We start from the raw sequence: 27,108 nt of genomic DNA, 5'->3' as shown, positions 1-27,108 counted from the left end.
CAAATGAAGTGTGAACACGACTTAGTGCTTGTAATCTCTGACACCTAATCAGTGGCACATTAATTTTTCTCCCACTCCTCTTGTGAGGTATCAATATAAAAAACAAAGAATGGTGATTTATGTATTTATGAAATAATTCATCTTGTCTTGGATGCTACAGTATGTGACAGAACCAGTTGTTTGTGTAATTGCTACATCACACAACTTTAGAATAACACTAATGTTAAATCATTTCCTTGTCTCTCTCTCCTCAGTAACCATCTCTACCAGTGTATCCTTTGACGGTCTGCTGGTGACTGGCCTCTACACCTCTACACCAGTCCAGTCAGCTCCCATCCCTGCTCCAGCTGCTTTTGGCTTTGGTAAGGATTCACAAGATATCACTGTAGGCTGTTTAGAGTGGCTTACTCACCATTGGCCTCCCCGTGCCAATACAAGCTCCTCATTAGATGCTCAACTTAGTTTTGCCTTGTAGAACAAACAAACTCTTAGATGCTCTAAATAGTAACTCAGTTCTGGGACCATGGGGTATAACAGTGAACACAGCACAGCTCAGAGATCCACATCCGTTCCCAGAATGATTATCAGACCACTTCCCCATTCCCATTGTGACTGGCTGTGATGGATGAGGAGCGGGATGATGTGACTATGACTTTCAGCCATATGGGTTTTCATATGACTTTCAGCCATATGGGTTTTCATTGATGTTTGAGAGAAGAGAAACTGAAAACTGAAAGGAAGGAGCGGGCTTCGGAACAGCTTCAGAGATAACAATGAAGAACATATTAATGTTCAACAGGTCAGATGGTCAAATGCTGAGTTGCAGGAAAGGTGGTCCAGTTTTGGCGGTACCTAAAATAACAAAAGTGAAACTTTATTCATCTAATATTTTAAACTCAGTATTTTCCTGTTAAGGAAATAAGGGTGTGTTTCATTTTATTGTTGGTTTGCTGTAAAATCTGCGGACCCACATGATATATGATATACTGGGATTGGAGTCGTCAAATCCCAATTTTCTTATCATCAGCATTTAGTCTTTGCACTGTCTGCATCTTAATTCACTCCTGGCTATGAATTTACAGTGTGCTATAAATTAATAAGATTAATTAGTAAAGTTTTAAAACAGTTTTTACAGTATAAATGAAGTAATTGCAGAGTGGATGCAACTGAGTTAAAGTCAGTATAAGTGCAACCCATTTTTGGACACACAATAAGGATTTTTAGGCTCAGATGAAGTGTGTGCGGATGGAGCCCCTGTGTGAAGGGGTGGGGGTTCTCTAGGGGCAATGGACCAGCCATAAAGAACTCCTCAGAGAACGGGGCTACTGGCCCAGAACTGCAACCCAGCGGGCTCACTTATCCTGACTAACTCCACTGTTCTTCAGACGCTGACTTCACCCCAGTCAGAACAGCTCTTCACTCTTGGCAGCACTGTTTACTGGGGAGGCATCCAAGCAAGGATTGCGTCACCTTTGCTTCATTCTCATTAATGTGAAAAGTTTTAAGGGTAGGGCTGCACAGACTGATAGGCAGCAGCTTGTGGAACTGCGGGTTTCCGCATGGTGTGTGTTTAAATAAGTCTGCAAAGCCTTCCGTTACAGTATGTGTAATCTGCTAAGCAGCGATGCTGTCCAGGTTTCACAGCGCAGTCACTCAGCTGAAGAGATCTCTGCCTCTCTGCTCTGATTCTACTGCATCCTCTCCCAGGGCCTTGACTTCATGCTGCTATGAGCACACACACATTCGATGTTGTTTACGGAGGAATGATTTATTACTGCCACCATAGTCGTCTTCCTGATGTCCAATGTGGGACTGCTGTCTAAATTACAGTTTGATTTTTCCTTTACTTCATTTGTCCGCACAATTATTAAAGTTGATGGGGTTTTTATGAGGAACTCTCTGTAAGCAGCCTAACTGGCCTGCAGACCACACTCTGTGGCAGGGTGTTACATGGGGATCGAAGGCTCTGCAGCTCTGGAAGGCCTTGGGAGGGATGCTCCCAGAGCGAGGGAGCTCCATCAATGAGCTCATGGAAACCCAGTGACATTGCTGTGCATAAGGACAAAATGCTTTGAAGATAATGCAGTGGAAAAATAATAGAATGAGACGCCACTTGATGTCTATTGTTGTGACAGACAAGAGGGTCATGCAACTCCACGAGGGAGTTTTATGAGCCTGATGTTTACTGTAGAGTATCTAAGATAGGGTGTGGTTCTAATCCCCTTCAATGGAGCCACATAGGGGACACGCATACACATGGGTAACAAAATGCATGCACACATACATATAATTCATTTAAGATACACATTCTCACTCAAGAGCACACACACTAACCCCAGCTGTGTACAGCTGTTGATGTGGTGGCTGGGTGGGTGAACATGTGGTTGACAGATGTATCAGTGCGGGAACCGTCATAAACTCCAAAATGGAAGAAGAAGACCTCACCACATGACTGCACACACAGGGAGGGAAGCAGTGGTAAATTAAGACAGTTGAATGTTTTTGAAGATTTAAATCACAAGATAATGTTAAGTTAAAAAAAAAGTGGGGAAAAAATGTTATGTCAGTGGAGTTTTTATTTTTGTTGGATTGATTGTAGAGACTAACACAGAGAAATGGATAGACGGACGTTCGTTCAGGAGTGGTTTCAAACGGAGGAAAAGGAAATGGAATAAACAGATAAAGGCAGGGGCCTGTGGAGCCAGAGAGGTTGGTGTTTGTACACTGTGTGATGGGGATGTCTTGTGGTTGGTGTGGTCGGAGCTGTGGCAGCTAGCAGACAGGATGACTGCACGCCTGCCTCTAAAGAGACAATTCCTCTTGGCCTTCTGTGCCACTCTTCACTCCACTCTTTTTATGGAAAATTCATAAAACCAGCGCATGTACATTGTGCATGACCACGCTGCATGTAAATACACATGCTCTATCACTAGTTGTCTTCTTTTTTTCCTGTCATTCTGTCACATGCACTTACGTGGACGACCTAACAGACACCACAATGGAGACAGAAAAGTGAGCATTTTATTGGCTCCCACTCCTTCTAAATAACAATGCACGTCAAACTACATTTGTAATAAAAACGGGAAGCTGTGAGAGACCGACTTTTTTACTGCTTTGTCAGAATTCAACACCCACTCATTGTCGAATTAGCTGGAGTGTGATGGAGCAGCAATCAGAGCAGTCTGTGGAGTGCCGTATTTTTGGCTTCTGGGCTGAACTGCTGCTCTGGTTGCCCAAGGCTAGGGTTAGGTTCCCCACTAGCCACCGGGCGGCTAACCACAGACCTTTATGATGCCGTAATTGTTTTGCTTTGACTAGTGCAGAATCAGACAAACTGGAGCTAAAAACAATGTTATGTTTGGGAGCTGTGCCCACTTGAAGGCGGGAGAACACACAGTGTAAATTGACTGTGGTATTTATAAATCTGCCCATAAGGGGCCCGATAAACTAGTCTGGCTCAGGCACAGCCGCAACAATGATCCCGTCTGAAGGTGCCAGGCACAGGCAGGAAAGACTCAACATGTCATTTTGCGCGTTACGTAGTCATAATACACAGTTAATGGACGAGGTAGCGCGTGTAAAGTGATTCATTCCTTTCTTTTGTGTAGTGGAGTTTGACAACATAATTACTCATTAGACACCACAGCAGATGTTTTACAGTGAAACTTAGAAACGCTACGTTAGTATGTGTGTGTAACTTGTGGAGGGGATGTCTATACTCTCTGCCAGAAAAGCAACATGAGTCTGGACTGACTCAGCTGCTGGAGAATTCCAACTGCTCCGTGTTTTTCCCTCCTTTGACTTTTATTCCATTAAGAGCTCTTTCTTTCCATCCCAGTGTCTTGGCTTTCTGTAAGGAACTCACACCACGTTCAAACTGCTGTCTGTCAAAGACTTTACGATGAAAACAATGACTTACGTACAGTATCATAATTTTGATTTATATGGTTCTGGTACACAAAAGAACAGTTGACTGTTGTATGTCGCGCAGCAGTGATGAGGTGATGTATTGGACCTCGCCAGCCAGAGCCTGGATGGAAAGAAACATGTCACATGCGGTCAGATTTGTATTCCTCCCCTAATGGCAAAATGTTTCCCATCAAATCATTATCCATTCAAACACAAAGACAGAAAATGCGTTCGTTCTAAACGTCTTCAGCTATGTAGTAATTATGATGATGAACAAAAGGCACTTGAAAGGAGGAGAGAGCTTTGAAAATAGACGGAGAGGAAAATGGATAGGCAAAAATGCCCACATGTGGGTGACAAAGTATTTGAGATTAAGGGAATGAATGTGAGTGGAGAGTGAGAGGAGAAAATTAGAGGAAGTGTGCATGAAAAATGGCAAATAGGGACCAATGAAAGGCGGACAGTATGCTGATATAAGATGGGGAGGCAGAGAAGGAAGATGAGAGGATGGCGTTCCATCACTCCCTCTGACGGAGTGGCTGATTGGTGTTGCCGTGCCAATGCTGAGCTGCTGAGAAAGTGGTCATTGATGGATGGCTCGTTTGCAGGGTGATGTTTATTTTGTCGTTAATTTGCATATTTGTATGTATTTGCGGTGTGGTTCGCTTCTGCTAGAAAGGATCAGTCCCCATCTCAATATGACGGATCTGGCTGTCTGACAAAATGGACAGCTTAGTGACAGGGACATCCAGCCGACACTCTGTCCCCATGACGGATGGGCTCATGCTAACACACAGCCAGATTAGAGATGAAATCCTGCTGCACCTTGACCTTCGGAGGAGGGGCTAGCAAGGGTGTGCAGCCAAAAGTGTAATCATGCCATCCACACATTGAACAGGGCCGAAACGGAAACATGTAGAGATGCACAGTAATGAATGGCCTTTTTCTCCTATTATGCGCAATTATACATTCAAATCCAGATATCCACAGCCTCATCCATCTCAAGGCTGAAGGTCGGCTGTCTGCGCCCTCTTGCCACCAAGCCAGATTGAATGTCAGCCAGAATGTCAGACTATGAGAGATGGCAGCTCATCATGTCAGTATTTACAGAGACACGATGCTTCCTACTGAACAAAGCCTTGTTTTGGAAACCTCTGTGTTTTCTCAAACGCGCTACTAACAGTCCCAGGAGAGCGCAAGTGTGCTTCCGCATACTCCCTCCATCAATGGGAGGAAGAAAAACTGAGAGGGAGACACTGTGTGTAGGGAGAGATGCAGCATAAAGAGGAGTGATATAGAGAAAGGGTGGTGCAGGGAGGAGAAAAGGGGCAAGGGAAGAGGTTCCCATGGGGAGAGAAGCTGTCAGTCCCTAGGAGACTTCAAACGCACTACAGCCCTGTGATCAGCCTGCTCCCTGGCTCTCGGCTGACAGCTCCCTGACTGCGCCGCTTAGACTCCTTCATGCACACACAGATCCACACATGCACACACATACTCACTTGCTGCCATAAGAGCTCTCACACTCACTGACTTATCCACTCATACCACAACATATTCAAATTCCATTGACATACACACTCTCATGCTGATTCTCACACTTTGGATGTGCAATCGGTGACAACGTTTGTGCTGACATCCCGCCTTACAATAACCTTGAACACCTCCAAACTTCCCCTGTTGCAACTCCGTGCCAAGGACGCCACTCACTCCTAAACTGTTGCTCCTGAGCTGTTTGGCTGAACAGAGGCAAGGTGCTGTTTGTGATGCCAGTGATGTTAATAATGACGATGATGACTTATCTAAGCCATTACTCCTTCTCTGCTCAGGGCTGAGGCACCCAGAGGCAGATCCCTCCTGATGATGAATTCATTAGTGCGGAAGATGAAATGAGTTGTCAGGGACAGGGTTATGTATGGGAGGTGATTTGTGTTCTCTGCAGCACAGCGTTAGATCAGACTTGAGATCAGCTTGGTCGGCTTGCTGTAAATCTCCCATCTTTGCTGGCACAGGTCTTCCCCAACTCTCTCACCACCCTCCACTGGGCTGAGTCTCAGTTCTGTCCCTCCCGTTGCTCAACATGTCCTCCCCCACTGATCTCGCACTGCCTGGCGATGCTAACAGGTGGCTAAGCATTTGGGCGCTCTCAGAGTCCAGAGGAATGCTTGGGTGATTATGCATTGCAAGTCATGCAGCTTCTCTCCATGTGCCACAGCCTCTTCAGAAGCAAAAGGCAGCCCCACCTTCAAAGAATTCAATGCATTATTAATTTATGGTAGACCCACATCAGACTCCGATGCATTAGTGCTGACCATACGTCGCAACAGCATAGGTCTTGCTTCTCAGGTGCGATGGTACAGTAGACCTGCTGGAGCACTGCTGCTGGGAATTTACTGTTTCACTTAGTGTACACCAGCTCTCTTGGAAAAACATAGTCCTTTCTTTGAACTCCCACAGCACCACTAGGTGTGCTTACATTTGTATGTGTATGTAGTGTTCAGTATGCGCATCTGTGTGCATGCATGTGCGCATCGATTTGTGTCTGCGAGCGAGTGTGCATGGGCTTGTGTTTCTATTTGCTTTTTGCCGGAGCACACAAAAATTTGTATGCACATGCTGAGTATGCTTTTTTTCTTTTTTTCACTGTATTTTTTTGCATCCAAATATATAAGGCAGAAAAAAGGTCCACAGTGACACAGAGATCAGAAATAAGAGAAACCAGGAGCTGGACTGACTGTGATAGAGATTTCAAAGTGGTGTGTGAGCTGTTGGGCAGTTTTATTTTTTATTTATTTTTTATTTTTTATCCTGCAGGAGAGAGCAGCAGGCGTAGGCTGTTTCTCCCATGTGTGGTCTCTCTTGAGCAGAGCAATGCTATTTTCTGCCATGCAGAGAGGTTGGTTACATGCCAGAGAGAAGAGAGAGAAATAAAGATAGAATAACGACAGAGAGCGCTTTGACTCAAAGACTGCTCAGTTTGACACATTTCTGGGAACACTAGTGGGTTTGCATCATTTCAACACAGCGGCAAGTTGACTTTGAAATTTATCTTTGTTGTGTTGTGATATAAAACTCCTTATACTCAAAAACCTCCGCATGCACCTTGCAAGTGTGTGGGCATCTGTGGGTTTGGTGTGCAAACTGAGAGCGAGTGATTTTATAAAGTCTTCTGCACAAGGTGCACGCCATCCAGGCTGCACTCTGAAGTCTATTCATTTTTAAAGTTCCGTTACAGAGAGTATTAGAAACAGCAGAAGTGCTCTCTCTGACTCTGTGAGAAGAGGACGCTTAGTGGGTCTTCTGGTTTCTCCCTGTAGACCTGGCTGGATCTGGTCCTTGACCATTTAAAAGCCTGTGAGATGGATAGAAATGCTTCATTTTTTTTTTACATTCTATACATTTTTTTCTATGTGTGAGCAGCTCACCCAGATCCAATCTGACCCATATTTTGGCAGCGAAAATAGTTGGTGACCTTCTCTATGTTTCGCCCTCCTTACGAGAGCCAGGCTGTTGCCATGATTAGTTCACTGCCTCCCAGCACTCCTCTGTCAGACCAGGCTCCGCTCCAGCCTCCTCCGTAAACACAGTCAGATACACACACATGCTGTATGCACACGTGCATGCAAATGCAACACAGGCGCCGCGCCTCGCTTTCCCATGGCTTCCACTGGCTCCTCACCTGTCGCCCCAGGTCTCTGTCTCTCATACTCAACATGTGTGTGTGACAGAGCCTGCGAGACCGCTGCCTCACAGTTTGTTTGTTTGCTGAATTGACGGGTGGGGAGCAGGGACGTGGGTGCAAGAAATTAGCACAAGTCAAATCAGATTAATTAATCCCCAGCTCAAACTATTAGCTGAGGAGTCGTGTTGAATTAAAAATCAAATTAGCCCTGGCGCCTGCTGGTAAAGCTGTGGTGTGTGCCTGCCAAGCTACAATGACACACACCCACAGAAGGCAGCCGCTCATGGGATTCACTGAGGGCTGGACGCACGGGAGGGACGGATGGATGGATGGATGGAAGGAAGAAGTAGGTGCTCAAGGACTAGAGGGGTGTTGGGGGAGGGGGGGGTTCAGTGACTTTGCCACCCAGTGTGGTAAGCTTCTCCTGGGGCACGGAGCTGGCTGCCTTCCACTGGGTGCTGCTCCACAGGCCTCACACCACTAGCACCCAGTAGGCTTGGCTATGTTGCTCCAATTAGGCCTCTAAGCAACACTTCAATGGTTTATATAACACACACTGTAACCATTTTTTGCAGGCCCCTGTTTTTCTATTTGACTCATAAAAACAGAATGGAACGCAAAATCCAGTTTTTATTGTACTATAATTAATATCATATGATAATAATAACATTGTGCTCACAAATTAACGTCTGAGCTCTGAGAATGTTGAAACATTACTAAAAAGAAGCAAAACCTGTACTGTAATACACCTCATATAGGGGAGAGTGGGGTAAGATGAGCCAGTGGGTAAGTTGACCCACCCCTTGTTTCTAGGAAACTATAGGAAAAAGTTAGCATGTGACCAAATATTTGGGGGGCAGGCATAATTTCATGGAGTCTGTGAAGATTAGAACCACGTGAGTAAAGTGGTTTAACATTTATGACCAAAAAATCATTTTTCACCCTCGAGAGTGAATTTTGTCGATCATAAGTTTCATGAGAATTGTGTTTAGACCAAAAGAGATGATTGCAAATTTGATTTATACATGGGTTGTGGTATCTATGGGCTACAACATGAGGTAGTAAACCTAGCATGAAACTGCACCATTTTAGCTGTGAGAGCAATAAACCCAAGCTAAGGTAGCTGTGGGGTAAGTTGATCCATTTGGCCAGGGGTAAGTTGAGCCACCTATTCTATACACTTAATGAATATATTTTGGTTGTATATGTCCAAATGATTAAATCAAGATTCTGTATGTTTGTGATTACAGTAAATATGTTCCTATAAACAGGAAAAGTTGTTTATAGTGTGCCAAACTTTACTTTCAAAGAAAAATATCTGGGATTCTTCCCAAGATGTGACGTAATTGCAAAACTCAGTGAGTTGGTGACTCAGCAGGAAGTCCCTGCAGTTTGTGTTCACCTAACCTGGACAGATGAAATATTAAGTAAAGGGGGAGGTAGGAGATGGATGGAAGGAAAGAAGGGGGGGTTGGTCAATTTACCCCACTCCTATGGTCAACTTACCCCATTCATGGGGTAAGTTGAGTCACAAGACCACTTTTTTTGAACATGCTATATTTTAAAAACAGTTATATTTACACTCATTCTGTTAATTTGTAGGGATGCAAAACATCCTGAAATATATGCAGATGTGGCAACAAAACTATAATTGTCTTGATGTAGTGATCCTGAATACAAAAAGTGGCTCAACTTACCCCACTCTCCCCTACCATATATATGATGTGTTTTACAGTACAATAATCAGCCCCACTTTTCACACTTTTCCCACTTACATGGGAGAAAGATTTTTTTTTTTTTTAATCCAAATTGTGTTTTTTGAATAGTCATCACAGTTGTCAGTACATTTTTGACCAGGTTTTTGACTACTCACCTTTAGTTTTACTCCCAAAATTACTCTTGGCTTGTTTCCATCATTTCTGATCGTCCGACTTATCTTGTGTCTTTCACACATGTGTATATGCATTTGGGTGTACTTCATGTGTGCTTGCAATTATGTGGGTGTAGCGTTGAGATGGATTGCAGGGCCGTGCAAAGAAGTAGAGGCCTCATCTATCATACAGGCTTGGGCTCCAAAACACACAGCACTTTGATTCAGAACAACATTCATTTCAATTATGACACATTAGTTCAGGGGGGTATATTCTGCTCCACTAGTGCTCCTATTTGCCATTTATCATCCATGCATGTATGGCTTGTAGCTCTTGATCATTGAATGGAAGCAGTTCACAGCCTCAAGCAATTACTATTATTATTTTCTTCATATTTTCAGTTTTTAGTCTTGATAGATGCAACATAAATGAGGTGTATTACAGCAGAATAAGCAATGATTAAACTAGTAGATTACTTTCACTAAATTATTGTCCACATATGACCATGTGCTGTTGTGTACAGTGCTTTCTTTCAGCTGGTCAGCGCCATGCTGGCAGCTCCTACAATGTGTGTCTATGTTTGTGCATGTGTGTGGGTGTGTGTGTGGCCTCGCCTTCAACAGTTTATGGATGATGGATGATGGATGCTGTGAGATACAATGGAAGCCTAAATGAAAGAGCAATTCTTCTGTGAATGTATGCATACAGGCAAAAAGTGGTCAGGTTCTTAGAGTGAGGGCATGAATACATACATTTTATTTACACACATGGCTTCTTTCACACAACATCCAATTGCATGTAGTGTGAACACATGGAAAAACATGATAATGTAAACACACGCACATGCACGGTAAGTCTCTCTTGCGCCGCTCAGCAGACCTCCAGGTGTCCTTTACTTCCATTTAAACGCTCTTTAATTCAAGTGGCAAACGTCTCCACTTCACTTTTTCCCACAGAGTCTCTTACTCCCTTTTCCCCTGGCCACTGGCATCTCTCACCACCCATATTAACACACAGCGTCCTCCTGGCAACACTGTGCCGGAACCCTGCCATCACCACAGTGCTGCCAACCAGTCTCCATGGCAGTGTGACTGTCAGATGCTGAGATGGATGCCTGTTTCAGCCAATGGCAGAGCAGAGCAAGGTTGTCATGCGCCGTGAGACCCCGCGGTGGACCAGCTGAAGATAGTATTGGGGAGAAAGGGTGAATGCGACGCAACAGGCGCACACAAACATGCACACACAGTCACATAAAAGCGTATGGGGTCCCTACTCAGGCTGTCAGTACTGTTGTGATGTATCATTTATGTTGCCATTGTGTGACCTTCTCCTGCAACATGTTGACGGAGGCATTATTCTGCCTTTTGACAGATTCCCATACATTCACACGCTTTTAATAACACATGTTAATGCTCCAATAGGTTTATGACAGGTTTTGAAAATTACCACATGAAATATGAGCCTTTAATGGGCTTGCTCTCCAAATTATCTGGGGTGGTATACTTTGAATTTCTAAGTCTGAACAAGTCGGAGAATGATCACTGTTTATAAGGCCATTATCTGTCTGTGTGCGCAGTCATACACACACCACAGCCATGCACACAACAGGCCTAGAAGACAAAAGATGTGCATTATAAACTTTAATCTTTTCTTTTAAATGAGACCTACTTTTCTGTGTTTAATCAAAAAGTATATAGTGATTGGTGACATATATAAATTCCCCAGACAAAAATCAAATAGCCTAATCTCCTTACAGCACATTACACTACTTCATAGCACTTTCATTAACGCTCTGAGCAAACTGCTATGCACGCACATGGATTTTTTAATATTCTTTTCATGGTTGCTCTTCTGTGTGTTTGCACAGACGTACAGGGTCATGTGCATTGTGTATTTATGGTTCTGTGTGCGTGTTCTCTCGCATTAAAGGCATACATGAATTCATTAATAACAATCACTCCAGTAAAGGGAAAGCAGGACCAGCTTACTAGATTCGCTGCTGGGGGAAAGGAAGCAACAAGCTCCCAGATTCCTCTTGCCTTTAGGGACTGAAGTGTATTTTCCCACTGCCTTCCTCTCAGCAATTCCTTAGTGGCATAGAGAGGGAATCAAAAATGTTCCTTCACTGTACTGAATCATCTCAAAAGTATTTATCTGGAACAGATACAGTCACATAAAACACAAGCAGGTTCCCCAAACTAATAGTTTTCTGTTGCTGCAGAGCCAGCTATTGCCGAAGGACAGTTGTGTGACTGGAACGGCTGCAAATCCCAATAGCTATTTGGTACTGACCAGATGTCAAATGGTGCGTATAAACTCTGAATGATTCTGGTAAACGTGCACATCAATTTGAATGGTGCCTCTCGAATCCTCAGCACTCTGCCACAAAGCCCATCTATCAGTTCTAATGCCAGTTAGACCGGCTCCTGCTGGTCCTACAGTGTGAGGCTGCTGCCAGGCTGAGCCACCAATTGCCCATCTGCTCCATCAGGGAGAATTCTCACTCCATGTATTTGACTTGTTTTGAGCTTGGCTGCAGAGAGCTCATTAGCTTTGCAAAGTGAGATATAAAGACAGATAAAAATGCCATGAGCAGAGAGAAGTTAAAGAGGACGCAGACAGATGTGAATTGACGCGTTTGCGTATTTGAAAGAGGAAGACTAGATGGAGGGGCAAAAGTGGAGAGAAGTCTTTGTTACTTCAGACATGGGTGGACTGAATATGAATAAAGAAGTGGCAGTGAACTTCCCACTTCCTTTTTATGGGACACTTTAAAAATTCACTGCAATTACCAGCAGAGATTGATGTTGGGGTTACAGTTCTACAACCAACATGTGACCCTTGAAATTCACACACACCCATTTCCTGTGTTTCTTTATATCTCAGTGAGTTTTTGTGTGGTCATGCCCAACAATCCATGTAAAGGCATTTGTGTGTGTGTGTGTGTGTGTGTGTGTGTGTGTGTGAGAGAGAGAGTGTGTGGGTTCATATTTATGAAACATGCTCTGCCCAGTCATACCGTGGGAGTTAGCAGGTCATCTTCCCTTGCCATTAATCACTGCCGACAGCTCATAAGTGCCCAATCTGCATGTGAAAGAACTGCGTGCGTTTGTGTGTGTGTGTGTGTTTGAGCATGCATGTATTTGCATGTGTGTATTTGACTGTTGATGTGCGGTTACCTCCAAGAACCCTGGCTGCTTAATGAATTTGGATGCGACCTCTGGTGATACTGATCTAACATCACCAGCAGCATTTGTGCTGCAGCTACAACTTAGGTCATTGTCAGCTCAGTAGGTGAGTTCTGCATGAGGCTGATTGTGTGATTTTAAAAAAAAAAACTAAATGTGGGGAAAAAATGGCAAATAACAAAACAGTTAGACAGTAAAACAATTAAAAGTTTTTTTTGCTTCATGATCACCTGTTAACAGAAGCTTTCAATTAGTACAACGGCATCAAGTGCTGAAATTACATTTACAAAATGTGGGGATAAAAAAGACAAAGCAAATAAATATGAAATACGAATACAAGCACATAAAGGAAAGTTAACATCCATCCCACTCAAAGATAATCTGAGCAAACTGTGTTAGTTGTTTGTGTGACCCCGGCTCACAAGGACACAGGAAGGGCTCTGTTATATATTTTTCATTTCACAATGATGAAACTGACTGTTTTTCTGCTCATCTCCCCGGATAGAACCAGGAATGTCAGAGTTTTTGTTTTCCAGGTTCACTACAGCTTGTTGCTTTACTGGAACGTTTGGGATTTGGATCTCATTGAATAATTGTGATTTCTCTCTCTCTCTCTCTCTCTCTCTCTCTCTCTCTCTCTCTCTCCACACCCTGACATGAAAGGGACTAGTTTCGTTATTTGCATTTTTACGCCTGAGTGTATTTTTCAAGTGGGAATAGAAATTCTGTGAGTGGTGTCGAGTCCCAGCGCTGCTGTGTCCTGGAGTGCATCAGTCTGCCTTTTCATCTTCGCCCTAGCCAAACTGCTGTTTTTCTTCAGCCATACCATCAGTTCCTCTTTCTACCTCTCTCTCTGTATCACCTCGTATTTCTGTCCCTGTCACTGTTACTGTCTTTATATTTACCTCATTTTCACACAATGTTTTGTCAATTTGTTGAATTGTGTGTTTGTATTAACTTTGGGGGATGTTAGTTATGGTGGTATTGTCATAACAGTTAATGAAAAATAGGACTCAAAATGTAAATGAATGAGTGATTTGAATGAGAGATTCATTATCGCTGTCCTTCTGTCCATACTGCCACAGCCCTTTACTCTCTCCTTCTGCTGTCTCCTCTGTTCACTCTGCTGCTGCTCAGCTCTATCGCCACTTTTCTCTCTGTCTGTTTGTCTTTGCAGCTTTTCCACAAAGTGTTTTCATTGCCACACGAGCTAAGCTTGTATTATGCACATCTGCAGGGATTCTCAAATTGCACCATGGCAGTGCGGTGAGAAAGATTCATAGCACTTCTCCGTCTCTTCATCTGCCACAAAATTGTACAATTAGTTCCAAAACTGTTGTCTCGCCTGCCCTTGTTGTAGCAGTAAATTTGTGGCACGTAACAGCGAGGAAATTGTTTTGAAAATGGCAGTGTTTTCGGTCAGAGGGGGTACCAAAAAAAAGAAGGGAAGATGTATGGGTATGTCGGTGCATGCTTCCCTGAGTGCTTCATAAGAACCAGCTCAGAAACTATTTCTGCTGTTCTGTATGTTGGCAGTAAAGATAGGCTGCTGAGGGGATCATGCGCTAACAAACAACACAGCAATAACCCGAGACAGTAATGTGTGTTTGCGTATCCCATGTGAGTGTGTACGTGTTTGCTTAGGAGTAAATCGCAGCCATTACACTGAGAGGTTGCAGCCGAGGTGATTGGAGAACAGCAGTACTATTAGAGGGTGATTACATCTCAGTCTCTTATTACACACCAGCAGCTCCTTGTAGGGCCGCTTCGCTTGACACCTCGTAAATCTGACACATTAGGGGCCGCATGATGCATGTACTTGCACACAATGTCACAATATGTTGTAGTCATGTGAAAACCTCTTAAATCACTTAGCTTTTGATTATCAGTTTGAAGTCCAATTAAAGAGTTTGATGTTTCTCTACATGATTAGAAAATTTACAACTCCTGGGTTGAAGAAAACCTTTGGAAATCCCACAGGGTGAAATAAATACATGTAAAAAAAAAGAAAAAAAAGAAAAACAAGGTTGTTTTTCTTAGTTTTTCATCCGACAGCAATGATAACTAGGTTTGTTTGTACCATCGTGCACATACATATCAGCATAAATTCTGCACAACACTCCAAATGAACACACACACAAATATACGCACACACACACAGCTGGCAGACTCAAACAGACACATTTTTGGTGCTGTCGACATTGTGTGTATTTATGGATGCAGTCTGTGTGGCAAATTTATTACTGTCAAAAATGGGCGGAATTATTTCTCTTTAAATAATTAGTTTTGAACCACACACGCAGACACAGACGCACACATGCACCGTCTTTGCATATTGATTTGCACATCGATCCAGGGGATGTTAAAGCTCAGATGTTATTAATCATAGCTGATTATGTTTTCAGGGATGCGAGTTGTGATTGAAGAGAGGAGTAGAGAGGAGAGAGCAGAGGGTTGTGTTTGAAGGTTGTGTAGAGCAGAGGCCAGCCGGCGCAGCACTGCAGCTCACAGCACAGCTTAATACACAGATGGGTCATCACATACATTTTTAAAGCAGCTGAATGTGTTTGCTCTGTGGGCACTGGACCACAGTGTTGACTTGGTGTTGTTGAATTATGACAAATGGCCAGATTATCAGTCTGGGAGATGTGTCTGTGAAAATGCACACTCCAGTTTCAGTAGTCCCTGCACAGTTTGGACACGTCCTCTCGGTCACTACAACGCTGTTTACTTACGGTAAATAATTCAACTGTTCTGTACGTCCGCACACTGATTGATGAGTCTGGTGGCATCCTGCCCTTGCCCTCTGTGATATGAAGGAAAGATTGTGTGACATGATGTCATTCCATCGGTGCAATCATAGCTGGACTCAGAGCCTCATTATGTAGTGTCGGCTCACAGGGACGGAGAGAAGAAGAAGGAGGGGGTCCTGGAAAAAAATGAATGATGAAAGGAGAGAAGTGAAGCAAAGGGAAGAAGGTGGGTGAGAAATGGGTGTGAGGCAGGAAGCAATGTAAGAAGAAAAAGAAAACTGCAGGATGCCAGTGGATGGAAGAATTAATAGTACAATGGCATGAGATCAAACGAGTGAAGGAAGGAGTAAAAAGCTAATGGAAAGAAGGGAGGACAGGGTGGAGTGGATATGTATGTTCAACACTCAGACATCAATGCTTCGCTTTGACTCTGTAGTTCAGACTTTTAATTGTACACGAGTTGATCGGTTTGACTTTGCTGCAAATCATCTCACACAGCACACCATGTTTTATTTTTATATGTTGCTACTTGTCTTCTTTTATTTCACTACTGCATAAATTCAACCTGAACAGACTTGCTCGAGATAGTTTTGGTAATCCATCACAGTTTTGCAAAAGTAAGTCTATGAGTGTGCAGCAGTGTATGTATTAATTTTTAAAAGACTGCCAGTGGGAAACTAGTGAGAGCTGGCTACCAAAAGCAAATTTTCACCCCAGGAGGCCATAAATTAAATATAACCCCTTACACCACATCTGTGTTTTAGTTATTGTTTGTCTTTGCGTGTTGTTTTCTGACATTCCAGCTTCTGAAGGCGACGTTACGAGGAGGCTGATGAACATACAGCTCATTCCCTTTGTCTTTTTGGTATCTCACCTTTTCTCTCCTCCTCTCTCTTCTCCAGGTGTGATACCAGAGCGTCAGTTTGGGGGGACCCAGTTTGTTTGCAGTGTGGTCGCTTCCCACGTTAGCCACCAGCCCTCCACCAGCTTCAGCTTTGTTTGGATCGCTCCACCACCCGGCACTGGCTGCGTCAACTTCCTGTAAGTCACTGAATGTACATGCGAAGAAAAGAAAGAGTCTAACAGAGTGTAAGACGGAGAAATTGCAAATGAATGAGCCTCGTGACACAGACAAGGACCTTTACAGCTGCTGCACATCTAACCCTGACATGGAAGTCATAAACTCTAACAATAATATCTGTTAATGTTATGTGGCCGCATATTGACCCGTGGAGCCTTAGAGATCAGCTCACATCATGGGTGGTGTTTTCTTTGTTGGGGGCTGCAGACAGGATGTTAAAAGGCCATCCTGTCAGAGAGAGAGCATGCATGATGGCTGGAAAGAGGTGAAACCAGGGACAGACTTGGCGTGTGTGTATATCCCCTAATTACCTTGCTCGACATGGCCTTTGCAGTAGCAGGTGTGAACGTCTGTGTGTGTTTTATACCCTGCTGAGAATTAACGGAAATATCCCCATCCTCTCATTCAATGGGCTCACTCGCCCTTTTCGTTGGAAATAGTGTAAGCTGTTGGTCATGTCATGTGTGTGCATCACACCCATCCCCCGAGGATGGGTGTGATGCACACACACGTTTGGCACCTCAAAAAAATTTTTTTGATTGATCTTCTATTATTTCACTATTTATTATTAGTATTTTGTACTATTATTCCATTCAGGGGCAAGTGGCTTCCATCTCACAGGTAGAAACATTTCCCTGAAACCTTGGCCCAAGAGGAAATAGCTCTAGATAAGCACTTTTAAGAACAGCCTGGGTCTTTCCTATATTCTGACCCCCCCCCTCCTCTGGTTTATCTCGCTCTTCATCATTTTCTCCATCTCTATCTGTTGGAAACACCCTCCAACTCTCTTTCCCTCTAGTTCTCTTGGCTGGTGATTTACGGCCTCATGCTGATAATCAGTCAAAATGCAATTAGCAGCTGTTGTGGGAGAAGCGTAGAGGAAAAGGGAGTATTCAGATAACTCTGTAATGTGGTGCTGTGCGTGCTGCTGTGACTTTGCATGGGGCAAAGATCTTGAAGAAATTCAGTCTTCACAGTATTCATACACTTGACACGTCAAATCTCAGACTTTTTTAAATCCAGGACAGCCCAGTGTATTTTTAAACGAAACACAAAGTTAAAAGCATTATTATTATTATCATCAGAGATTTGAATGGCTGGATAGTCAAATCAAACTACAGACTAATCCCTCCTTTTCTTTTTTATCACCAGTCATCCTTTTTCAGAACTTGAAAGACATTGCAAATTGCACACCAGTGTTTCATAAAAGCCACAACTAAATTAAACACTTTGGCAGCATTTGCAAAAATCTTTCGGTGAATTCCTGGAGGGACTCGATAGACTTTCAGACAGAGACTTTTATGGACAGACTGACAGAAAAAGGATTCAGCTCGGGAATTTGCTGAAGTGGAGCCGCCATTTAGACAATATCCACAGACCCAAACAGATTTACTGGCTTTTTTGTCTGCCAGCAAACACATTTACTGTTGAGTATGTGTCAGCTTACTAGGACTGTGCGTTTCCTCCGTATTTGTGTGTGTGTCGGCGCATGAGCCGTGTGTTTGCATGCAAGTGTAAACCGAAGCGGTGTGCCAATGCTGATGACAGTGGGGCTGGCAGGGGGCCACCACTATATGACAATAGGGACCCCTGCGGCTGACCTTATCAAAGTCAGCCAGTCACACTCCAGCTGGCTAGAGACTGCTCCTCTCTCTCGCACACACACGCACACACTCACTGCACCCTGTTACAGTTCACAGCTTCCATCTCCAACAGTATATCCCCGTCTGCACAACTCAGTGGGGGGAATTCAGCAGGCGAGGCCCCTGTGTCCAAAACCAGGGCCACCTTGGGTGCCACATCAAATTTCTCAGGAGCGCACTGTCAGAGTTGTTACTCCTGAGGGCAGGATCAAATCCGTGTGTGAGGCTGCCGTTGTCTGTCATACTTCGGCATCTTGGTTATATGATTGGGCTGCAGAAATGCAGTTTTGTGACAAATGCCACAGTCAGTTTAAAAGTCAACCACGATGATAAAAATATAGAGCTATGGATGTCACGGAAAAGACATTTGCCTTGACAGCACAAAATGTAAATAATGCAATGTCCTGCCCTTGTGCACAACACTTGTGCCCTGATGGATACAAGGACCATTTTCCACAAGCGGTGTCCATGAGTGTTTGAATTAAAGCCACAGACATCCCACGTCCTTCACAGGGCTGGGGCCCGGCCCGACGCTGCATTAATGTGGGGCCCATGAGCAGTTTTATGGGCGATATTGTGGGAGTGTTCCTGGTAACAGATCACTAGCCGGAGTGTGATAGAGTGCAGTGACGTGGGGATCGAGAAGAACTCATTTTCTGGGTGGCTGTAAATTGCCACCTAAAGAGATGTGGAGGCCTTGGAGGAGAGGAGGCAGAGAAGGTGGAGGAGGAAGGAGCAGACACATACATCCATGAGAACAGTTTTTATTGTTGCTATATGATATCAGTCAGTCCTTTAGAAAGCAAACTTTTCTGTTTTATATCAGTGTAGATCCTATATAAAGCAAAGCAATTTTAAGCTGTAACATTGGAAGATACTTCTTTATGTCGTTTCTGAAGAATTATTTGATAGTTTAATGTTCAAAGGGAACCATCAGTTCCATCTTACTCTTCCTCAGGCCAAGAGAAAACCCTTTCTTACACAAAATAAAAACCAACTCAGGCTTTAATGATTGCATAAAACATAGTTGTGCCCCACTTTTTATTCTTCTTGTGCAGACATGACAGTCCACAATGCCACACAATGTACTGAATGCTTTGCTGCACTTAGCAGAGGTGAGAATGGTTAATAGCTTCCTCTGGTGAATGCAAAGATGCACTGGTCTGTGTGTTCCTTTCTTTGCCTTTATTCTGCTTCACTTCCAGCCTCAAGGCAGCAGTGGGTGCTGTGTGTGTGTGGATGTGTGTGTGTGTGTGTGTGTGTACACAGGGTTTTATATGTAACCAACTACAGCTACCTTCAGAGAAAAATATTCAACCCACCGTTACAGAACTCTTGCTTGTGTCCGGGTGCTGGATGCAAACATGGAGCCCTGAATGAACATGTCATTGTTTATTGGTATGTGTGTGAGATGTGTTTTTGAGCTGTAGTGTTTTGTACCGGCTCCCTGTGGGACTCAGACAGCTGCTGGGTTGGAGATTGCTTTAATTACTGGATGTGAGCCCCCCCCCCCCATCCAAAATGATCCCCTGAGGAGACGGGTGCCTGCAGATCTAATAGCACACTGTTCGTGTGTGTCATGGCATGCAATGTAAGTGTGTCTTCAAATATGTGTGTGTGTGTGTGTGTGTGTGTGTGTGTGTGTGTGTGTGTGTGTGTGTGTATTAATATACCATACAATATATGCTTTTGGTCGTACACGTTCTTGTGTCTGCATCACTGCTACCTGTGGTTTCTATGTGGAGACCGAGACAGATTGAAGCCACTTGTTGGAGCAATTAGGTGGAGAAATAGAAATGAAGAGATGGAGGGCAGGTGGGTGCTCAAACACTCTCTTGTCTTGTTAGCTTTAATTGAAAAGAAATGGTTCCGATATTGTAATTATGCTGGGTCTTGTTGCATTGTTAATACTGCCATCTGTCTGGAGGGGGCTGGTCTGTGTGCAGAGATGTATAGTACAGTCCACTGTTGATCAGTCCACTCCTGCACATGGAACCAGTGGTTTCGAATGAGCACAGCTCTTAAAAGGTCACAGTCATTTTAGACTTCACTATAATGCAGATGTGCAGGTAAAATTTCAGACCCACTAGAGATCATTCAGGACTCTGAAAACAGTGAGTATTAAAATCAAACAAAAGCATCAGGTGCAGATGTCCCGTTTGGAAACATGGCGGTTCAGTCATATTATCACAGGATAAAGTGATCAATTCAAATTTGGATTGAACTTTCCATTTTTTGATCCTGACAAGCAGAGTGATCGACAGCTTGTTGTATTAATCAGAGGTCAAAGGTCAGAGTTCAGACATCAGGCTGACAGATAACCTCACCCAGCTCCTAGTTTCTCCTCCTATTAGTCTTCCACATTGATTTGCTGTTATTCAAGTCAATCTTGGAGTCTGTTTCAACATAAAATCACTGGTTAATGAGCTCCCCTCATCATTAAAGCTCCACACTGGCCTCTGGCTGTGTGACTGATTCACTGTAGACATTGAGCCAAGGAACATGAATGATTGGTTCAGGCCAATCACATTTTTGGCATTGTAGATATAGAAATATTGGGGGGTAATGCAAAAGATGACAGAACACATAAATCCGATCCACTTTTTTTTGCTCCACAATCCGACCAGAGCCACAAATCTGACACAGTCCACCCATATAATTCCAATTTTCATATATCACACATTCACACACGACAGCAGCTCCTATATCTCTCATACTCATGTGTTTAACCTTTCTAAAATTTCAAAATATGTCACTTTTTTTTTTAGAATATAACAGTAAATCACTGCCTTTAAGAGGCAAACCCATTCTCGTGCTCCTCAGCAGATCACACCCCAGGCTCCTGTTGCTGTCTATCTTAAAGGTCTCTGCATCCATGATAGTGTCTTATTTCCCATGGGGCAGTCCGTGACCCCTTGTAATTATCAACATACACCTGTGTACACAGAGACACACATGCACACACAGTTATGGTAGTACAGATCGGTGCTCTGATCAATACTGCCATAAATTGCCCGCATCACGTATGCACTGCACCAGAGACACAGTCTCATCAGTGCGTTGCCGTCCCATCTGCTGAGACGGTGACCTCCCTATCAATCCCTGATGAAATAGAGCGTGGAGTTTGAAAGAGAAATGCACTTCATTTTAAATGCAGCAAAATGAACCATGCTCAAGGGACAGGAGGGGGGTCTGCTCCAGATGTATTTTGTGCTCCATTGTGACTGACAAGATGAAGCCCGGCAACATGACTTTTTTGCTGGGCTTCACCCCTCTGTTGTTTGCTCTGGGTAAATACATTCAAGTCTTCTCTTTCTCCCACTCTTGTCCTGATCTGACCCTTTTAGAAAAAAAGGTAACACTTTATTTTAAGGGGTCCTTGTTCCTGTGTAGTTACCTAATTAATTACAGTGTAATTACCTATGTAACTACATGTAATAGCATGTACTTACATTGTAAATACATAGTGTATTTTGGTGTACTTAGAGGTCCTTGTTACACTTGTAATAAGAAATGCTTGTTACAATACCTGGTCAAAGTGGCCTCTCTCTTTGGGGAAGGGGTACATCTGCAAGAAAAATGGGTGAAACCACAACCCATGTTGCCTGGGAAAACTTTTCCATCAATCTTCCTCCTGTCTCTTGAGTCTTGGAACATGTGTGCTGTTACACAACTTAGTCTATGTAACAGTTGTGTTAATACACACTTGTTACTCTTTGATACAGTGGAATGAGCACATTGAAGTGTACCTGCTGGGATACCTCAGTCCTTACACATTAACTGCAATAACCAGTGTCTTTGATAGTGTACCACGTGTGCTGTTACACAACTTAATATATGTAACAGTTGTGTTAGTACACCGTTGTTACTCTTTGATACAGTGTAATAAGAACATTAAAGTGTACCTGGGATACCTCAGTCCATAAACATTAACTGCAATAATCAGTGTCTTTGATAGTGTACCACGTGTGCTGTTACACAACTTAATATATGTAACAGTTGTGTTAGTACACCGTTGTTACTCTTTGATACAGTGTAATAAGCACATTAAAATAAAGTCTACCACGTGTGCTGTTACACAACTTAGTATATGTAACAGTTGTGTTAGTACACCGTTGTTACTCTTTGATACAGTGTAATAAGCACATTAAAGTGTACCTGCTGGGATACCTCAGTCCATAAACATTAACTGCAATAATCAGTGTATTTGATAGTGTACCACGTGTGCTTTTACACAACTTAATATATGTAACAGTTGTGTTAGTACATCGTTGTTACTCTTTGATACAGTGTAATAAGCACATTAAAATAAAGTGTACCTGTTGTGCTGTTACACAACTTAGTATATGTAACAGTTCTGTTAGTACACCGTTGTTACTCTTTGATACAGTGTAATAAGAACATTAAAGTGTACCTGAGATACCTCAGTCCTTAACTGCAATAATCAGTGTCTTTGATAGTGTACCACGTGTGCTGTTACACAACTTAGTATATGTAACAGTTGTGTTAGTACACCGTTGTTACTCTTTGATACAGTGTAATAAGCACATTAAAATAAAGTGTACCACGTGTGCTGTTACACGATTTAGTATATGTAACAGTTGTGTTACTACACCGTTGTTACTCTTTGATACAGTGGAATAAGAACATTAAAGTGTACCTGCTGGGATACCTCAGTTCTTAACCATTAACTGCAATAACCAGTGTCTTCGATAGTGTACCACGTGTGCTGTTACACAACTTAGTATATGTAACAGTTGTGTTAGTACACCGTTGTTACTCTTTGATACAGTGGAATAAGCACATTAAAATAAAGTGTACCTGCTACATACTTACATGTAACATCATGCAGAAACTTGGTACTCAAGTATTTTTACATAAACCAATAACTAGAATAGCATTTTTTCAGAAAATGAGACAATGCTGGATAACTCAATTCATATGGAACTGAAAACATCATCAGCAATCTGTATGCATAAAACCACACACTCAAAAAAATGCATTTCAGTGTTCCTTTATCGTCCTTTATTTTTATTATCCCCAAAAAACCACAAGGCTTGATCTTTTCCTGTCCTTTAATGGAGTCCTCTATTTCTCCTCCATAAAACTGAAATGATCACAGAAACACAATTTACTTACAGTACTTACAGTAGCATTGCATGAATAGGTACACTTCAATTAGCATCCAGATTAACAAAATGAAAAGAGTTAGCATAGACTGAAAGCTAGCAAGGTATATTTACCGAAAACATAACTAATCATGTCTTAATTACAAAAATACACAATCATGTAACACTATTGACATATTCTACTCACAGATAGACATTCCCCAAGGCAAAAGCATCCAACAATATTATTTAGCAGTCTGTTTAGCCGTCTGTGCTCACTTTTACACCCGAGCATGAGAAGTGAGCATGCAACAGAAAAAACACAACATAGCTGGACTTGACGAGCCGAGCGCTCACTTCGACGCGGTTTCTCTGAACCAAAGAGAAGACCACTCACTCGGACGTGGTTTCTTTGAACAAAAGCACACACTTTTTTAACCCTCAAAGACAGTACAAAGACACTGGTTATTGCAGTTAATTTGTAAGAGTTGAGGTATCCCGACCCAGGTACACTTTATTTTAATGTGCTCATTCCACTGTATCAAAGAGTAACAACGGTGTACTAACACAACTGTTACATATACTAAGTTGTGTAACAGCACACGTGGTACACTATCGAAGACACTGGTTATTGCAGTTAATGGTTAAGAACTGAGGTATCCCAGCAGGTACACTTTAATGTTCTTATTACACTGTATCAAAGAGTAACAACGGTGTATTAACACAACTGTTACATAGACTAAGTTGTGAAACAGCATAAATGTTCCAAGACTCAAGAGGCAGGAGGAAGATTGATGGAAAAGGTTGCCCAGGCAACATGGGTTGTGGTTTCACCCATTTTTCTTGCAGATGTACCCCTTCCCCAAAGAGAGAGGCCACTTTGACCAGGTATTGTAACAAGCATTTCTTATTACAAGTGTAACAAGGACCTGTAAGTACACCAAAATACACTATGTAATTACAATGTAAGTACATGCTATTACATGCAGTTACATAGGTAATTACACTGTAATTAATTAGGTAACTACACAGGAACAAGGACCCCTTAAAATAAAGTGTTACCGAAAAGAATCCAGTTTTACAGTACAGCAGCTTTTTGTGAGACTGAAAGAAAACACCTCGTACTTACCTGAGCCTGAAAATAGGGAGCTTTTTTAAAACTCTGTTCTATTGTCTTTTTCCTCACATATTTACTCATAATGACTGTTGTTTTCCTAATCCCTCTAATTATTACTCGCTAACAGTAGTCAAGGTCAATTGCTCCTCTCCTGGCTGTGTACTGAGCAATAACTGCACTTCTTCTGGCTGTATTCGGAGCCGTAACTCTCTATGACCCTGTGCTAACAAGCAGGTAATTTGCCAAACAACTCCCAAATCTCTCCTCTGTGGAGCTTCATTAAATTTGCATGTTCTCCAAGAGCCTTTTTTCAATTAATTAATTTAGTAGCAGAGGGAGGGGGGAGGGAGTAATGTGATTTCACAAAGCCAGTCACACCTTCTTGGGCTCCGATGGTGATGAAAATGTCAAAGCTGGGGTCGAATCAAGAAAACCTGCTCAACATTTCATCCAAGCTCCTGAGCAGCGATGTTCTAGAGAGAGCCGAACACACGCTTGCTCAGCCTCTCTCATCTTCCCATCTTTGCTTCTCCATATTTCTGCCTCTCCGTTCTTATACTCGTCCTCCCTGATTGCGATGCCATAACCACAGCTGGTCCTCAACATGGAAGATAAATCAACCAATTAGGGTGTATTATTTTAAGGGCTTGGTCCAAACGCACCAAATCAGCGCTGGTGACTGGAACTGCACCCCACTGAAACTCCTCATATTAATCATGATTACCAACAGGCCTAGTGAGCTGGAAGAGAAAATGAGCTTTTAATTGGGATTTGAGGCGAATGGGATGGGAGTGTCGTCTAACGAGGGAAGAAGAGTGTATGTGTGTGTCCTCTGCCCTCAGATCTAGTAATTAGTGTAGGGAAGGATTTTTTTGGGGCGTTTTGTTAAAGAATACACTTTGAAAAGTTTGTTTTTGTGGTCATGTTCCTGTCTTTAAGGTTGTATTAGCTATATTTAACTGCATGTATATGGCTTAAGGGTAAATCAACTGTCAGGGCTCCCCACTGTGTGTGTGTGTGTGTGTGTGTGTGTGTGTGTGTGTGTGTGTGTGTGTGTGTGTGTGTGTGTGTGTGTGTGGTTAGCAGGGAGCTGTCAAGCTGGCTCCCGGGGGATCGTAATGGCCAACAGCAACATGTAATCTAACATGGAAGACATGCTTGGTAATTACCCACTCCAGGCCCTTTTGGGAGCTCTTTGAGTGACAGCCTGTCCATCTGCATACATGTTAAAGCTCATGTATGGCTTGAAGTGTGTGTGTGTGTGTGTGTGTGTGTGTGTGTGTGTGTGTGTGTGTGTGTGTGTGTGTGTGTGTGTGTGTGTGTGTGTGTGTGTGTGTGTTGATCGTATGCCTTGCTATTTGACAGCAGATTGTGGACTTTGAAGACAAGGCCATCTAACCCCCCATCTCTATTTCCTCTGACCAACTCCCCCCCAATCTATCCATCTCACTCTCTCTCAATCCTCCCTTTTTTTTCCAATCACTCTCTCTTTCCCCTCTCTCAGATTTGCTCCTCAGACTAATGAGAGGGGAGAAGATGACAAAAGATGAATGATCCCTCGTTTGAATCAGAGGAGAGTGAAAGGAGGAAAAAAAAACAGCACCACATTTAGTTCCTTAATTGCTTTTTCCCCCCAAAGAAAGTCAAATTAACATTTAGATGTTCAATAAATGTTTTGTGTGTATCCACGCTGTTCGGTGCCTGCGTGTGTGTGGCTCCCTGAGTGGAGATGGTAATGAGAGACACACGCTGAGGAGCCGCTGGAGTGTGACGGCAGGACAGACGCTGGCGTCGCGCTGCGACGATCACACACTCTGCAGCTCAGACTAAATGCCCTCTTCTGGCTACTGTTTTAATGACATACGTGTTAAGTCGCACATAGTCAGACCACTCACTAATACACACACTTCCAAGGGAACAGCACCAAATTTCCCACTGAATTTGTCTCCACTGACATTTGTTCTGGCTTTGTATTTATTGAAGGTGAGGAAAAGAACATCATTAGAAACAGACAAGTACTTGACTTGTCTGAAATTTTCAAAGACACCTCTGTATAATTTACAAAGTACTTTTTATTCATGTACTATGTTAAGGGTTGTGCTTTATATTGCAGTGTACCTTTTCTGTATTTCGTTTCAAATACTGCATTCTTGGCCCTGCTCCATTTATTGGACATTTGCTTTTCAGATCAGGAGATGTTACCAACAAAACATATTATCAGTTTATAAAATATGACACATCCGAATAATGTTACCAACAGTACGTAGTTAAAACTAGTGCAACCTTTGTTCATGTCAGTGTTAGCATATCAAAATGCTTCTTACAACTTAGTACATCAGGACTCTGCATAGTAAGTTTTCATACTTTTAAAATTTCAATGATGTAAAAAGCTTTTTCCTCCAACTCTGCTGCCTGGATTATACTTGACTGTTTGACTGGTACATACATCAACACACTTCACTAATGCAGCCCCTTTACATTGATTTAACATGGGGAAAAAGTCTGTCGTAGATGCATCATGCCTTGCAGGACCTTTTTACCTGGTTTGATAAAGGGTTGCTGTCATCGAGGTGTGTGTGTGCATGTGTGTGTCTAAAATGTGTGTGAGGTCAAATTTGCTTGACAGAGCACCCTGTCCCTCGTCACTTAACAGAATCTGTTTAGTGAACTTGACTTGAGACAGTGTTTAGTAAATATTTAAGAGCCTTGTTCCTACATCCCCACCCGCTGTTCGTTACGCACCATCTTTTATTCATAAA

The 27,108-nt window shown here is 42.9% G+C and overlaps 1 protein-coding gene across 7 annotated transcripts in view; it reads left to right on the top strand.

The window, feature by feature from the left end:
- reln (reelin) overlaps positions 1-27,108 on the top strand; it is a 98,932-nt gene that overhangs the window by 20,312 nt on the left and 51,512 nt on the right. For all 7 annotated transcript variants that reach the window (XM_085778688.1, XM_085778687.1, XM_085778686.1 and 4 more), the window contains exons 2-3: positions 255-362; positions 16,303-16,441. In XM_085778688.1, the coding sequence (XP_085634814.1) occupies positions 255-362; positions 16,303-16,441 (247 nt within the window). The remainder of the gene's footprint in view (positions 1-254; positions 363-16,302; positions 16,442-27,108) is intronic.

Source organism: Trachurus japonicus, chromosome 6 (genome assembly GCF_045865225.1).
Source record: "Trachurus japonicus isolate A0001 chromosome 6, Traja_1.0".
In the NCBI taxonomy this organism is placed as follows: Eukaryota; Metazoa; Chordata; class Actinopteri; order Carangiformes; family Carangidae; genus Trachurus; species Trachurus japonicus.
This window is presented reverse-complemented; position numbering and strand designations above follow the sequence as displayed.